At 36.0% G+C, this 16,289-nt stretch overlaps 2 protein-coding genes across 2 annotated transcripts; both read right to left on the reverse strand.

The window, feature by feature from the left end:
- Nucleotides 1–463: 463 nt before the first annotated feature.
- LOC113725978 (T-complex protein 1 subunit beta) lies at nucleotides 464–6,765 on the reverse strand. The gene is made up of 12 exons (XM_027249430.2): nucleotides 6,540–6,765; nucleotides 5,800–5,863; nucleotides 5,640–5,696; nucleotides 5,397–5,462; nucleotides 5,196–5,307; nucleotides 4,832–4,960; nucleotides 4,094–4,165; nucleotides 3,711–3,826; nucleotides 3,555–3,631; nucleotides 2,398–2,883; nucleotides 1,179–1,494; nucleotides 464–995 (listed from the first exon to the last, which is right to left on the reverse strand). The coding sequence occupies exons 2-12, from the start codon at nucleotides 5,803–5,805 to the stop codon at nucleotides 849–851; spliced, it is 1,584 nt and encodes a 527-aa protein (XP_027105231.2). The 5' UTR covers nucleotides 5,806–5,863; nucleotides 6,540–6,765; the 3' UTR covers nucleotides 464–848.
- Nucleotides 6,766–7,943: 1,178 nt separating this feature from the next.
- LOC113741753 (GTPase LSG1-2-like) lies at nucleotides 7,944–14,752 on the reverse strand. The gene is made up of 7 exons (XM_027269371.2): nucleotides 14,298–14,752; nucleotides 12,173–12,274; nucleotides 12,010–12,096; nucleotides 11,032–11,125; nucleotides 9,954–10,010; nucleotides 9,519–9,598; nucleotides 7,944–9,427 (listed from the first exon to the last, which is right to left on the reverse strand). The coding sequence occupies exons 1-7, from the start codon at nucleotides 14,519–14,521 to the stop codon at nucleotides 8,281–8,283; spliced, it is 1,791 nt and encodes a 596-aa protein (XP_027125172.2). The 5' UTR covers nucleotides 14,522–14,752; the 3' UTR covers nucleotides 7,944–8,280.
- Nucleotides 14,753–16,289: the final 1,537 nt, after the last annotated feature.

Consider the following 16,289-nt stretch of genomic DNA (forward strand, 5'->3'; position numbering starts at 1 on the left):
TCCGAACATATTTAGAACATCAATCCCTACGTTTTATAACTCTGCTAATTGTTCTTGAGGTCCCTTGGTACTTCTATATCCACCCTAATCATTTCCTACCTCCATTTCGGTTGAATGGAGAATAACTTGGTTCACAATATTTCTACATATTTTTATCCATCAAACATCTAAAATGCATTTTGATCAAGACATTTTCATGACTTTCGTTCCTGCTGCCTCATGCATCTGCTATCATACTCTGAATTTTGCCAACAAGCAAACTGGATCCTACCACTAGTTTATCCTTCACCATCACCCTCACCCTCACCCTCACCCTTTATGTTTTTTTGGATCGCCTACCTATTTATTTCTGTGAAAACATATTTACTGTGTTTGGTTCTACTTGTCAACTTCTCATAACTCCTGTAATTTGGTTAAATAGATCTTTAAACTGGGAAGATATGTAGACTGTAACCTAATAATATACCAAAGAAATGCTCTCATAAATCAGAGAAATCAGAAAGATACAGCAATACCTAAAACACTTTTTTCTCTTCCTTTCTTTCTTGGCAAGGAAAAAGGGCAGCTACAAGTACAACCAGAAAAGCCTAAACGCAGAAAATTGTCAACCTTTTCATGTCATGCCAGTAATGCCAATACAACATTTGAAACAAAATGTCTCCTAAAATAAAGCAAAACATGTTTAGGGCATGGTTTTTAACTTGTAATCAGTGAAACCACTGAAAACCTCAACAGTTTAGCAACTCAAACAAATGCCATAACAGCAGCGCCATTGACACAAGTACTTCTGTGAGAAAACGTACTAAAGCAGATTCCCTTGATCAGGTCTAGTTAACAGGTTTTTTTTTTCACATTCTATCTTCCCTCCTGCGTGGGGCACAAGTAATGATTTCATCAACTCTTAAAATCATCTCAGCAGCCTCAGTTGCAGAGAGTAACACAGCTTGCTTAACTTTAAATGCTTCAGAGATTCCAAGCTCTGCCATATCTCCTACCTGTCAAGATCACAAAATACATTTATTTGGCATAGACTGACACTAGAAATTGGTGCGAGTTACATAATTTCACTCTATAGGAATAATTATCGACAAAGCTTTAATTCACATCATCAATGGTTCAAATGGCAATCAGATCTCCAATGAACAAACCATAGCCTAGTTGTCCACTATTTCACTTACAGATCCAGATATGACATCAATCCCTGCAGCGCTTCCTTCCTCGTGATGTTCTGCACGGAGTTGGGAAACCAATTCAGCACTGTCCAGACCTGCATTATCAGCAATAATAGTTGGAATGGCCAATAATGCTCGTGAGAAAGCTTCAATGGCATGAGACTTTTTCCCAGGGGTCTTCCTAGCTAGTTCATCCACTGCTTTTGCCATCACCATCTCTGGCCATCCACCTCCAAACAACACTCTACTGTCATTTACAGTCTGAGATAAGACACACAAGGCATCATGTAGGGATCTTTCAGCTTCATCCAGTACATGAGAACTGCCACAAGAATCAGGAAGACATCAACAAAGATAAGACAGATGAGTAAAGATTCCTCCAGATCTGCAATAGCTGACAAAATCACTATTATAATAGCCAAGCACCATATCACACCACAGGCAAATGCTAAACAATCAAAAGAGGATGCAGGTTTGGTCAACATAAATGTGCTTGTAGTCTATGCAAGCAAATACCAAAGAGGAAACCAAAACACATGCATCATTATTTCCCTAAACTGGTCCCAAGACACTGCCTGCCATATATAATACTGTAAAGATCAATACAGAAAATTCCACTTTGGAAGTTAAACATCTATTGCAGTAAACCTGCATAATTCGCAGTTCTGTGCTGGAATCTGCAGGCTTTTGATTTGAACTAGTAAATACATGCTTAATTCACTTTTTTCAAACAACTTGTCAATGAAGATTAAACAAAAGAGCCAGTTGGACATCAAATGGCACATTGAATCTGTAAGCTGACTTGCCCAAAGATGGTGCTAATAAACTCAAGTAGATGATGCAAGATACAAGAGAAGACTAGAAACAAGAGAACATCCACAAGAACTAGACGGAAAATTATGCACCTGAGACAAAAATTGTAAGAAAGAGATCTTTCAAGAACTGGTAAACTATCTCCATCAATAAAATTGACAACCATGACAAAGCATGCACTAGAAAGAAATAGGGCATGGGAATTGACATGGCCTCAACCCTTGAGCTAGTCAATGGTTTTGGAAGTTGGCTAAACCGAACTAGTCCTGGGTTTAGTATTTATATATTTTGCCCAAATATTTTGGGAAAAAAAGGTCTACTTGCAGACTACAGCAACAAGACAACATCACCTATAGCACAGCATATGATGATAGTTAGCAGGATAACAGCGTAAATTGGTCAAGAAAAGTACCTTGCACCCCTAAGTACAATTGTACAGGCCTGACCCATTTCACAACCAGAAAAGTGGATCAATTTGTCCTCACCAATCATAATTTCCTCAATAAGTTTACACTGTCCAAGCTTAACAGACTCAGGATTGTCAAAGGTTGAAGCAATCTCCCCACCAGTAACGAGTGCAAGTCGCTCAATACCATCAAAATCAGCATGCTCTATTGCAAGTACTCCAGCATCAGCAAACAATTCCTCTGGAAAATTGTAGATCAACTGACGGTTAACAAAACAGTTTATCCCATGAGCAATAATCTTCTGCACCTTCTCTCTCATCTTCTCCTTTTCAGCCCCTTCAATCTCTGCAACTTTAGACATTGAATCAACACGCACACGTGCCCCATAGATTTTCACTTTGTCTGTGTCCATTGCAGTATTAGCCACTAAAATCTTTGCATTCTCAATTCTCTTTGGTTGACCAATACCAATTTTCTTGTCCAAAATAAATCTGCAACACAAGATGCAGTACACAATAAAAAGAGTCCAGAAAGAGGTTTTCAGATCTTCAAAAATTTAGCAGCAAGACAGCCAAAGGTGAATGCAAATCTCTAAATTTAGCATTTGGAAACAAAAAATTGAAAAGCTTGGTGTTGTTTGTGCACAAAAGAACATGAAAACCACTGACAAAGCAAATCAATCTTTTATTCAAAGATATAGGAAATAACCATATTAGACACCAATAACATACAATAGAATAGACCTCTGCCCCTATACAAAACTACAAATGATGTTTTAAAAGTAGAATACATGCATAAGGTAGCGTTTAAGGAATTTTCTTATAGAAGGTTAAATGCAAATAACAAAATTTCTCTTCCGCAGTCATGCAAACAACAATATTTCTCTTCCATAGTCACCATCTATGTATGCATCTTTTAAGCAGAAAAAATCCAGGATATTAGTCCAAGCAGCAATTAGATCCAAATCTTGGCAGGGTGTCCTCACAGCTCAACAAAAAGTCAAGAACATAACCCCACTCCCCACTTTCCCAACTGTCAGGAAAAAGGTAAAGAGGAATAGTAAACAAGCAAGCAAGCAAACAAACAAACAAACAAACAAACAAACACACAAACAAGAAAAAGGCTTAAAAAGTAGCAAATAGGATAAAATTGAATAGCTTACCCCTCATCTAAAAATGAATCCTTCAGTGAACCTCCAGGTTTTTTTATAATTTGAATAGCCTCCAGATTTGTACTGCCCTGTCATTTAGAATTTGTCAGAAAAAGCATAAAAGAGTGACAAAAAACCAAAGCTCCAACCCACCAAAGGTACATTTACCTTTAGCCTCATGACAGCATCAACAGCTAGTTTTGCAAAATGTTCCTTGTCCTGAGACAAAATTTTTGAACTCAAAGTAGTCATTGCAATCTTCATTAAATCTGATTTGAATTTCTCTGCACAGTCCAATGAAAAAAAGAGTTAAAATTGCTAATGCATATTTAGAACAACCAATCAGCAGTAGTTGAAGCATCTATGTAAATATGAACCCCTCTCATGCCAGCAAATGCATCAATAAGTAAATGAAGGAGAACCAGCTTAAGTTTGAAGTGATAAGGGGAAAATCAAGTAATGGAATAGACTAGGTCAAAAGGTTGTATAATCACTCAAATATCATACACAGCAACTATATCCAATTAAATCCCAAGAAGTAACAGTGATACCTGCATCTTGTTTATTGTCAACAACCTTCTCCAACAATGCATTCCGAGCACATTCAGCTGCCACACGATAGCCTATCGAAAGCAGTAAACCAAATTAAGATGAAAACTGAGCATACATAGGTAACTAAATTACCTTAAGTGAGGTGACATAGGTAACATAATGCTGTTAATCCAAGGACAAAAACAGAGAACAAAATAGGACATCATAAGCACATGTGCAAAATTCAATTGGACACTTAAACTTTCAGCTATGCTATAAACTAGAAGAACCAATAGACTTGCATGAAATTAAGCCAACAGATGCAACAATAGAAGGTCCCAATAAGAATCTAATCATCATTAGAACTGTTATCAGCATAATATAAAGACCTTTGTCAACATCAGTGTAGGATTGTAGTTCAAATAAGAGACAGGACTGCATGATCAACAGAACAAATGAAGAGTCCACTATTACAATGAGCAACAGTAGCCATTGTCTAGGCCATCATAAAGATAGTCCAGCTTAGACAACATATATCATAGAGTTCTAACCATTGAATGTCTCACAAACAGTGCAAAGAATTGCAAAGGTACCTAAGATCACCTACATAAACTATAAGATGTAAGGAAAGCAACAAAAATAGTGGAATTTCAATCAACATTTTCTGAACTTCTGGTGTGCTAAATGCAGACTTCCAATTGTTTCAAGTAGTGTTAAGATATTAATAAGTATAGGGAAAAAGATAAATTAAAACCGACCTGAGATGATTGTCATTGGATGAATTTTAGCATTCACCAGCTTTTCTGCCTCCCGTAGAAGCTCCCCAGCCAAAACAACAACTGAAGTTGTCCCATCACCTACTTCATCATCCTGAACTTTTGAGATGTCTATATGATGGAATTAAAGGAACAACACCACATGCCATTGTTTAATCAATTCTTCGGCATAACTATTTAATAATATTGTTAACAATTAATACTCCAAAAAGATCACACATCCTCAAGAGCAAATTCATCAATGCACATAAAACTCCACACTAAACAGCAGTAGAAGGGAAGAACCTTGTGGAACTAGGAACATGGTAAGACTGAGAAGAGTCTAAGAAACAAACAAAAAGGATACCAACAAGGACTTTTGCAGCTGGGTTGTCAATATGGAGGGACTTCAAGATGGTGGCACCATCATTTGTAACTGTTACACTTCTTCCTCTGCCTGTTGATTGTAAAATCTTATCCTGCAAAGCAGAAATATAAATTAACTAAGGAAATGCAAACATTGCATGTACTCAAACTGTCCACTATACGAAGATCAGTTGCACTGTACCATTCCTTTGGGTCCCAAGGTTGTCTTCACCAAGTCGGCTATTGCCATAGCTCCAATAAAAGAAGCCTGGTACATACCAAATGCTAATCCTTGTTAGGAGGGAAAAAAGCTGCATTTAAACAATTGCATAACTCATAGTTTCGGTAGATCCAGATCCACACTAGTCTCTAATACTCTTCAGCAGTGTACAAATTACATGTTACTAAATGAAACTATCATTAACTTGTAGTAATACTAACTTACCATTCTAGCCCTTTCTCCCTTTTCTTCGGTGGCTTCATCTTTAAAAAGTTTCTCAACCTACAATACTCAAAGGAAAAAAGAATAAATGTATGCAAAATTTGTACAACATATTATTGTGATAAAGAAAAAGCAATTCAAGGCCACAAAATTATTAACATACCGCCATTGTGAAGGAACTTGGCAGAGAAAAAACTGAACCACAAGTGCTCAAAGATAATAATGATCTGAAACAAGAAAAAACCATGCTTTCTTCAATGTAAGCCAAAGAAAACCATAATTAACTGTTTGATATTTTTATCCAAGTAATTCCTTCAAAATACAAGAATCTAACTTCCTCATCTTCATTATTTTTTTCATGAACAACGTGCCCTCAGCCCATGACCTTTTAAAGCGACTCAAAATGAATAAAAAATTATTCAAAACAGCAGAAAAACAAGCATTACTTTTGAGACCAACGGAGCAAAAAGAATCAAAGTGGCCACATACACCACACTAACTTAATTAAGCGAAAAAAATGTGTTTATTAGTCATTCATTTTATACCCTTTCTTAGTTGGCAAACAGTGCAATGCCTCTACTCACCGAACTGTTCAATGCTCATCTCATCATTAAATCTAAATGTAGAAATCAGGTTAAAAAAACTAATATTTAATCAATGACTCCATTTTTCTACCTCCTAAACAAACCCAAATTGCACAGCCCTACTTTATACCATCGCTATACCACTCCCCATTCCCAAAAAAATTACCAATCTGGAAACTATTAGGTCTAAAAGCAGTCTAATTCCACCACAAAGTGCGAGTACTTAATGGAAGAAAATTGAAAATTTTTACACAAAAATACGAGCTCAAATTAAAAACGTAATACTTCCAACATATTAGTGAGGGATGTAAGAATTTACCCTAGATTTCGAAATGGATAGTTGTTGATTGGTGGCAAAGAACTCAACCTGCTTGCTTTTTCTTGAACGACGGTTAAAGACGGTGGAGATGGCTGAAGTGGTGGTTTGCGGCCGCTGCAGCAGAGGAGAGAGGGAAAGAGGGCACGGGGGTTTTGAGTAATGGCGCTGTATGAAGGTTTTGAGTGCGTACTTTGTAGTGCTTCGACCTTAGGCTGTGTTTGGAAGTGCTAGAACATTGTAGAGACTAGGAAATTAGGGTCAAATTCACAATAATAATGACAAAATAAAAAACTACAAACAATAAAAAGTGTGTTTTGATGTGGATTATTTGGGATAATTTTTTCAAAAAAAAACACTATAACTCTTTTTTATGCGATGTATGTCAAATAAAAAGATGGTTGAAAAATTTGTTGATAATGCAAGCAAATAAATTTTGACAAATAATATACTATCCTAACAATTTATTAACTAGTATTTTGACCCGCGCATTAGCCTGGTTCTTTTATTAGCATAAGTTGTGAATTTATACAAGTATGAATAATTCAAAAAAAGATAAAACAATATTCTTATGTATTCATGAATATTTATGTTGGAAAATTAATCATTTGTTTGGGTACAAAATTTTTTCTCAAATAATATTTTATTTGAATCGTAAACAGATTTTCAACAATGTTTTCATCACATATATATCACATCACAAAAAATATTAGAGTATTTTCAAATAATCCCCTATCTAAACACACCCAATGTTTTCAAGTGGTCAAGTACCATTTTACTTTTTGAAAACTTCTATACATACATTTATTTTAACATAATACTACTATTTATTAAATATTCTTTTCATTAATCATTGGATTTTTATATGATTAGAAACCTTAAACTATATCTTTGTACTCAACTAATTACCAAATATGCAAAAATATATTTTCTTTATTATGAATATTAATTTTCTAGCAATGTGAATGTAGTAGAAATTAAAATAAAACCTTTTAATATGCAAAAAAGTTGCGCGACCAACAGGGGAAAGAAAGGGGGAGGGTTCCGAGAGGGGGAAAAGGAAGAGGGAGGGATGGAGGAGGAGAGAGAGAGGACAGGAAAAAAAAGAAACTGATGCTTGTAGGGAAAGTTGGGTGGTGCCAATGGGGAGGGAGGAAGGAGGGGAGAGGGAGGGAGGAAAAAGGAAGGGAAAACAAAGGAAAAGGAAAAGGAAAAGAAGAAAAATTATTTTCCCAACTCTCAAATATACCAAAATTTTTCTACTAATTTTATATTAAAATTATAATAAAATTTTATACACACGCTCAAAAAGCACACCTTCCCAGCAGAATATCCATTTACATTATGCTGGAGAGTTAATTGTTTCTTCAATTTTACGAGTGTTTGTTTAGTTTCAAAAGGAAGACATACCAAAATTTCATTTTCTTGGAACTGAAAGATAAAATTTATGACTTTTACAACTCTATAGTCAATTCGTCATATCAAATACTACTACTATTAAGTTACACACAACCTAGGCATTCTTTACCCAGTTTGCCAAATGTCATGGCCATTTACTCCAAAATATATCCCCGAATCAGCTGGCTAGTTTCTCATTAAGAGATTCTCTAAGCCCGCAGTCCACTCCACATGTATCTCACATGAGCTACGGCCAGCTACTGGAGGACTGGAACCAACGGCCAGCACCTGGCATTACCAATCAGGATGAAAACTTTTGCCGATATCAACTCTCAAGATGAGCCAATTAAGGCATTAGAGGGCCTGCATTCACAGGCTTCTGGAAAACCCTGGCCACCGGCATTCCGTCTCCTTCATCATCTTTGACCCTCCATGTGCGATCTTTCTTTCTTTGAGGTTTCTTGTGTTGCTTATGGGGTGCAGTTGAGGGTTTCTTCTTCTTAACCTGTCCCTGAACTGAAGAAAGTCCGTTCGCTATGTCAAATGAATTCAGATCATTCAGCACATGCTCTAAACTGGGGCCATCTTCATGTTCACTAACCGAAGGATTTTCAGCATCAGAAGAATCTGATTCATATGTGTCGGATAGGCAGATTCCCACTGTATCTTTCATGGCAGTTTCCTCGTTAGCCATTCCTGGGGGCAGCTCATAATGAGGCAGCTTGCCATCAATGTAATCCTTCAAAATTTGGCGAGCAGCTCGTGTTTCATCTGGCAGCCCACTTGCAGCAACATACCCCCGAGATGCGCAATATGTTCTTAAAAGCTCAGAGGCCAAGGGGGGCCGAGTTTGCAGTTCATAAGACTTGGGTTTGGGCAAGGAGATATTGTAGACATCCTCAATCATTTGTCTAGGTACTCGATTTGCCACAACCTGTACAGCCTCCCTATGCTCAGTCATCCGATCAATAGGCAAAACACCTGAAGCAATCATCTCGTATCTTGAGCTTGTAAAGGATGGGAAGACTAAACCAGGGCAATCACACAGTGTAAGCTTCTCGGATATGATCAATGTTTGGAAATGCTTTGTCTTCCCAGGAGTTGAGGTTACGCCTGTCCGCTTCTCCCCTACCAAAGCATTTATTGTTGAACTCTTTCCCACATTTGGATAACCCACAAATCCCACAATTACACACTTAGATACAGTATTTTCAAATAAATTCTCTTCAGAAGAATAATCATAAGATGGGCTACTGTTATTTGGTGCCGATCCATTTCTCATGGAAACAATTTCTTCAGCTTCAGACTGTAAACGGGCCAGTAGTTCCTCCCTACCATATATCTTTGTCTCAAAATCAACGGATTCTAACTGCTCATTTTGCATTCTTGAGGAGCTACTGATCTTTTTCCCCTCCAAAGCTGCATAAGCAGCCTTAGCTGACCAGAATATAAAGAGAATCCCATGAAGGCGGAAGTATGTTGCCCACTTCTCTCTGTCAATAATGCGAACTTAGAAGTTAATACATTATACAAGAAAAGGTGAAACTCAAACGGGTGACAGCAGAAAGTCGATTCGTTGCTTACCTGACAGAAAGAGGTAAAAGATCTGCCTTGTTGACAAGAAGCAATGTCCTTTTGTGCTGATCAACTTCTTGTGCATATGCCTGTATTTGACAAAGTGTTTGAAGTCTAGCCAGTAAGATTGAATACAGATACACGGAATCATGATTAATTCAGGACAGCACAAATCTTTTATTGTTTTCTGAAGTTTTTTTCCACAAGCATTCATGGCACAAAATTCAAATAATGCAGTTAGCAAAGAGGTGGGGGAAGATGAATCCAGTTATCCAAAAATGGCCAAAATGAGTTTAAAATTTGCACGCAATCAGAGGCAGAAATGAAGTCTTTGATGTACTGTATTTCCTAAATCCTAAATAAAAAGGACACTGGAACATGGTGCAATATTGCATTGTACTCAGTCATCCCAACAAGAAAGATTTGAAATCCATAGATATTTACCTCCAAATCAGGGCACCGATAGAAGAGTGGGTCTCGTGCATCAACTACCATAACAAGCTGAGGAAGAAAGAGAAGCAGAAAGAGAGTGACATCAGCTCCTATGAAGCTCAGATTATCCAACACCCGGCTTAAAATTTAAAACATATCCATTCACAGAAAATGAAAATAATGAGAGTTATGTTCTCTCAGAGGGTTAAGAACATTTTTCCGCTATGGTAGCCACATATTCATGTCAGCAAAACATTGATGCAGCAACGACTATGAAGAACCCACCCTGCCGAAATACCTCTAGGAAAGTTGCAGGAAAAAAGAAAGTACAGACACATTCACATGCAAGACATACAACACAGAGACACATATATAACTGGACGATGTCTGTTTTGCCATTCAGATATCATTGAAAGGGAAGAAGATGTGGGAAAGAAATCCTTCATATAACCATCAACAAAAAAAAATCTAAAATTTAGCTTCCAGTGTATCACTGATACTGAAGAAGCTACAACCCATGCTGCCACCAATGTGGCATCCATCAATAACTTTATGCGAAAAGAACTACCCCACTAGGAAATTGGATATTCTATTGCCTGAAAAGCATCAGTTTCTTGCTTAATCAGTTGTAGCAGCGCAATTAGCAGAAACTTTTTCTGACATGAACCACATAATTTTACCATCATTATCACATAAAAGAGTATGAAAGCACTGATTGCCTATCGTTTAATTTTCTGACGATAACAGACATGCTAAGTTTTATGAGATCTTAGAAAAAGCTCATAAGGCATTTTGAACCCTAAGGTTTGGCATTTTATTGCTTACTTGCTCCTTCAACTAGTGCACATGCACCAAAATTCATGATGATCATCAAAAGACATGAGTTATCAGCAAATATCATATATACAACCTTAATTTATTTTCCAACAGTCAATCACACATGATTTTACGCAGAGGAGTATTGCCTAATAAAATAATTATTATCTAAATCTGTGACATAAAATAATGGTTCCCGAATTTGGTCTAATTATCAGATAATTTTCACCAGCAGGTAGTCAATAGACATGAGGCATCATAAATGTGAACCCACCAGGTCACTCCGTTCAACCACCCTCCAAAGCTGTCTCCATATATCTAGGTTTTTCTCAAATGGAGTCAGAACAAGCTTCTCATTCTCCTCAAGCCTGCACAAACCAAACATACACACATACATGAAAGTAGCAACTCAATATGACTCCAACTTATCCAAACAGAGTCATATTAAAACCACTAAACAGTCGAAATCTGAACCATGATGCTTATCAAACCATCAGCTGGCAATTCCAAATAAATAGGTTATTTGCAAGTAAATGTAGACGGTTACTTAAGCTTACACTTGACTGCACACAAATAATATAATCAACTCTACAGAGTTTTCAAAGATGCTACAAACATTACCTATATTTCACTAACTTATCGACATCCATTAACTCAATGTCTATTAGCATAACATCTTAAGTTTCAAATGAAGAAGAACAACCCACCTGTGAGATTATCAACTAATTGGAAATTAATAATAAAACTGCCAAGCGTCTATATCATTACAAACATGAAAGGGTAACTTGCTTAATTATAGATTGGTAGAAAAAATTTCTGAAAAGCATACACTAAGGAAAGGCAAAGGCTTATTATACTTCAAGGAAGTTATTGCTATACCAATTTCTATTTGTACATGTAATCCATTGTCCACTATATCTGCCATGGACCAGCCTAACCAATCGGTTACGATATCCATTCATCTACCCTATTCTGAGAAAGACTCAGTCCAACAATATCTCACAATCTTCTCTGGCCACTAGATAGGTAAAATTGTTCAGTATAATATGGTCTGACAACTATACTCACAAGCCAAAAAGCACTAACAGAATTGGGAAGTACTCTATGTAATGGATGCATAAACTAAACTCCCTCTATTAATTTGCATCATATTAATCAAGTCATTACATGAGACATTCTTGGAAGTATATGTCAATCTAGTTAATATGTTATCTATCCTAGCAATTATCCATTATGTTTGATAAAACCTTACCTGGCAAGGCTGCGGCGCCAAGCCAAAAATGCTTGTCGTTCATTAGCATCAAGCTCTTCCACTGACATTTTGGAATTCCATGGTGGCCTAACGAAGATCAACATATTCAGAACATGTCAATAAGCCATGTACAGTCAGTTCAAGGGAAAGAAAAAGTACATGCCTGCGTGGAACCCGAAGACTGCTGGCATGCAAAGCCTCCTCTTTCTTCTGTTGCTCCCGTCTTTCTTCAGGTGTCATCTCACTGGTGCTGGAACTAGAGTCTCTGTCGCAACACATTCATTGAACAGCCAATAAATCAAGTAGATAATAGTGATATAGAGTAAAATTATGCATATCATGAGCAAATGCAACTCAATCACATCTTATCAAGCAAAGATAAAGGTCATGCATAAATCACATACCATGTTTAGACAACTTGTTCACAAGCCTTAACAAGTATAACTAATGGATCACTTCAAAAATATATTAAATGACAAAAATTTGATGGAAATTTCCCTGACACATGCTAAAGACTAAAAATCATTGCAGCAACAACTCCAAGATCAAAGGTCCGTCAAAAGCTAGCAGCTTGCATACGTGAAAGACATGTCAAGGCACTCATTTTAAAGGGGGGGGGGAGATCTTAAACTTAAAAGAAATATTAAGCATGAATATCTCGGATGGTGAATATGTGGATGCTTGATAAAGCAAGCACACCACAGAAGACTATCCATGTATGAAAATTGGCTTTCTTGTCATTTTCAGAGTAGCTCAACCCCTATAAATACCCTCATTTTCTCCAGGTAAAGTAATCCTAATTTTTATCAGGATTAATTTTTTAATTTTTTATTTTGGATTAGCAATTCTGATGCTAAACTACTACAGCTCATGCCTTTACTAACTTAAGCATCCGAGCTATCCTACTGGCGACACTGCATGAACATCTAATCAACTTATTTCTAGGTCCAGAACTGCTCAGAAGCACAAAAGTGTCATCTCAGTGTTCTTTTGCTTGACGGGTTGATCTTTCACCTCTTAACAGATATTTTCATCTGAGCAAAGAGTACTTTATAGCTAACAAAATTGAAATGAAATGCCATATAAATTGAGAACGTCCAAGGACTGGTCAACTGACAACAAGAAGACATTCACAAGGTGTTCTCCTGGCAAAATACCTTGATGTTTAAGTTAGTAAGTGCTTCATGAAGCATGATTAGTAAGTGCCTCTATAGAGGTTCAGATTTCTTGCCAAGCTTTAATGAGGGTTAGCAATAGGACTTTATCAGCAGCTAAAAGACTGCTAAAAGACAACAAGGCCTTTAATCAAACTTATCCATCCTCTGCCAAATTCCATCGTTATTGGTGACACTATAGACAAATTGATTAACAGATTATCTACCCATGTTCCTAGCAATACAGAATAGTAGATAAGCAATATTCAACAAAAAAACAAAAGTCTTCTCCCTATAATGCATTCGATGTCTATCTCTCTTTATCGGGCAGTCTCACTTGATATTTACCTAAAGGGAAAATCTTCCCCAATCACTAGTAAAAGTAAATTCTTGATGCCTCATCTTCTCCACTAAGCTACATTTATATGTTAAAAAAAATTCAATGATAACTTTACAGTAATATTATTTTCCACTCTATTGGACAAGTTTCATTATCCTATCATGCATTTTCGAAATCTCAAAATCAGATTATTGAATTCAGAAAAGGATTCTAAATTTGTAGCGAACGAATTATGATTTCGGGTGTGCCACGTTTGCACTAAAGATAAGCTCCCGAAAATAACATTCTGCACGGATCTCGTGCTAAAACCATGCCAGAGCTTAATTATCAAATTTTGGTCATAAATTGATTGAAAATGCCATGCTTTCCTCTTACATTTGAAAGAATCAGTAACCCACCACTAACTTGTACAATTCATGCAATACATTTTGCACAAAACCAGTCAGCATGTCTAACAGTCTTGCAAGTTGCAATCCTTCCGTATTCAGATTTATCCTATCTAGATTTGGCCACCACTTTAAGCACTAATTCATAGGTACACAGCTTCACATTTTCAATCAACTTTACAGCTTAAAATTTAAATATGCCATTATTTAAATCCAGCCAGCTCTGAGAAAGTAATAAAGACAAAAGCACCATTCTTTGATAGGACTACACAATACCCAACAGAATAACTCAGTAAAACCACAATTAAATTTTAAAAAACCTCAAAATGCTAAAATTACTGCAAAAAATACAAACCCAAATTTAAAGAAATTAAAAAAGACGATATAAGGAAATTAAAGTGGGCTTACAAATTGATGAGCACGTTGACAGGTGGATTGTTATCGGAGAAGAACCGGTGAGCCTCGTCAGCCTGCTCGATTACGGCGTCGATATCGCTAACGTCGGTAACGGATTCCAGAACTTTCTTGTTTTGGCCCCTGTAAAACCTCCCTTTCTCTTTACTATCTTGGATCATCTGATTATGGTGTTTCACCAGAGCTCTCCCTAACCCCGTTTTCTCCCCCTTCCCCATTTCTTGCTTTCAATTATCCCCTTATTATTTTTTTTTCTTTTGGGTCCAAAATTTTTCGATTTTAGGAGCCAAAACCACAAACTCGTTTTATATAGTATTGTATGGGTGGTAGAGGTTAGTAGAGTAAATGAGGCAGGGGATGGCGGCGGCGGTGGGCGGAATGCGATTAATGGAGGTGGGGGACGAGTAGGAGCTGCTTAAGCTGCTTGGGCTTCACCGCCTTAGTGGGATACTGAAGTTGACCCGGAATCCTGGCTTTTTTTTTTTTATTAATATTTTGAGAATATTAATCAAAAGTTTAACCCCAAAAAAAAAATTTAATGAAAAGGATACATATTTGATATTACAGCCTAGTTCATAAAGATGGAACAATTTTGAATTAACATTATGCGTGTAATTAAAGTTTACATCTTAACATTTATTTTTTCTCACTTTACCTCCTATTTCAATCCAACTCATCAAGTTGACTATTTAAACATTGGAATTGATAAAAAAAAGCCCTTTTCATAATTTATAAGGAAAAATCCCTACAAGATTCTTTGAGTGCTCAAATTAAAATATTTAAATTTTTTGGATAAAATAAATTGAAATATTAATATTCAATTTTTTTTTGCCTAGAATCATCATGTGTGTAATTATTTTAAGTGGATAGATCCTAAAATTTGCGCAAAAAGAAAGGAAATATCTTCTATATTATAAATAAGAATTGTGGATAAAAGGTAAATTTAATAGCAAATCACATATTTCTCTTCCTTGATTGCCATTCAATACATATTTCTCTTCTTCTTCATTTTTTTTTTCAAAATTTAGGGCCTACCCACTTAAAGTAATTATATGGATGATGATTCTAGGTAGAAAAAATATTAGTATTCTAATTTATTTTATCTAGCAATTCAAAAAAATTAGCCTATAGTAAAAATCAAACCTTATAATTTGAACATTGAAAGAATTTCGTGGAAGTCTTTTTCTTATAATCCGTATCGAAGAGCATTTATGTCAACTCGAATGCTTTAATAGTCAACAAATCTTGACGAGTTAGATTGAAATGGGGAGTAAACTGAGAAGAAATAAATGTTAATGAGTAAATTGCAATTTTAACCAAAACTTAAGTAGAGTTTTTGTCATTAACCCTTAATATTATGCAAAACCAACATTTTTAATGAAATTATTTCGATCTCTCAACTATTTATGTGGTCGGAATTGTTATCGAATCTTATAAGATGTCGAATGTTAAATTGTTGAGTTTCATAGGATGTTGAGTGTGTTAAATTATTCCTTAAAATCACACAAGAAGTTAGATCCTTAGTAATGTTTAATGGGATAACTTGAAGATAACAAAAGTTTGAAACTTATTTTTTTCGTATCTTTTAATCCATGAAGATATATTTCTTTGATGTCTGTTTTTCATTTTTTTTTGGTAATTTTTCCAACCAAATGATATAAGGTTTAACACAAATATTTCAACTTTGAATTCTCACATGCATAGATCAAAGGGCTTCTTGAAAGACACTTGTAATAATGAGCCAAACCATCTCTACGGGATTTTGTCTAGTCTTCTAAACCGAAACATTTCCCAACGCTGAACTTCCTCATCATATAAGGGTAAAAAATCTGAGAAACCCTAAAATTATTGCAGTTATCTACTTTTGGTTCATCATCTAAATTTTATTTTTGATTGGCCCTTAAATAATTAAATTCACTTTGAGGACTTTCGGTGACTTTACGCATAAATTTGGCTTGATTTAAAGGGCATTTTGTTCATTCATAA

This window comes from Coffea arabica, chromosome 1c, assembly GCF_036785885.1.
Source record: "Coffea arabica cultivar ET-39 chromosome 1c, Coffea Arabica ET-39 HiFi, whole genome shotgun sequence".
Lineage (NCBI taxonomy): Eukaryota > Viridiplantae > Streptophyta > Magnoliopsida > Gentianales > Rubiaceae > Coffea > Coffea arabica.

Excerpts from the sequence above, each read along its gene's own strand:
- LOC113725978 (XM_027249430.2), bottom strand. Across the intron at positions 5,308-5,396 it reads CCTTGGGACCCAAAGGAATG|GATAAGATTTTACAATCAAC; the intron begins GTACAGTGCAAC and ends TCTGCTTTGCAG. Across the intron at positions 4,961-5,195 it reads AGCTGCAAAAGTCCTTGTTG|ACATCTCAAAAGTTCAGGAT; the intron begins GTATCCTTTTTG and ends TCCATCATATAG.
- LOC113741753 (XM_027269371.2), bottom strand. The coding sequence starts at position 14,521 with ATGGGGAAGGGGGAGAAAACGGGGTTAGGGAGAGCTCTGGTGAAACAC. Across the intron at positions 9,599-9,953 it reads ATCGGTGCCCTGATTTGGAG|GCATATGCACAAGAAGTTGA; the intron begins GTAAATATCTAT and ends TGTCAAATACAG. Across the intron at positions 9,428-9,518 it reads CTTTTACCTCTTTCTGTCAG|AGAGAAGTGGGCAACATACT; the intron begins GTAAGCAACGAA and ends CATTATTGACAG.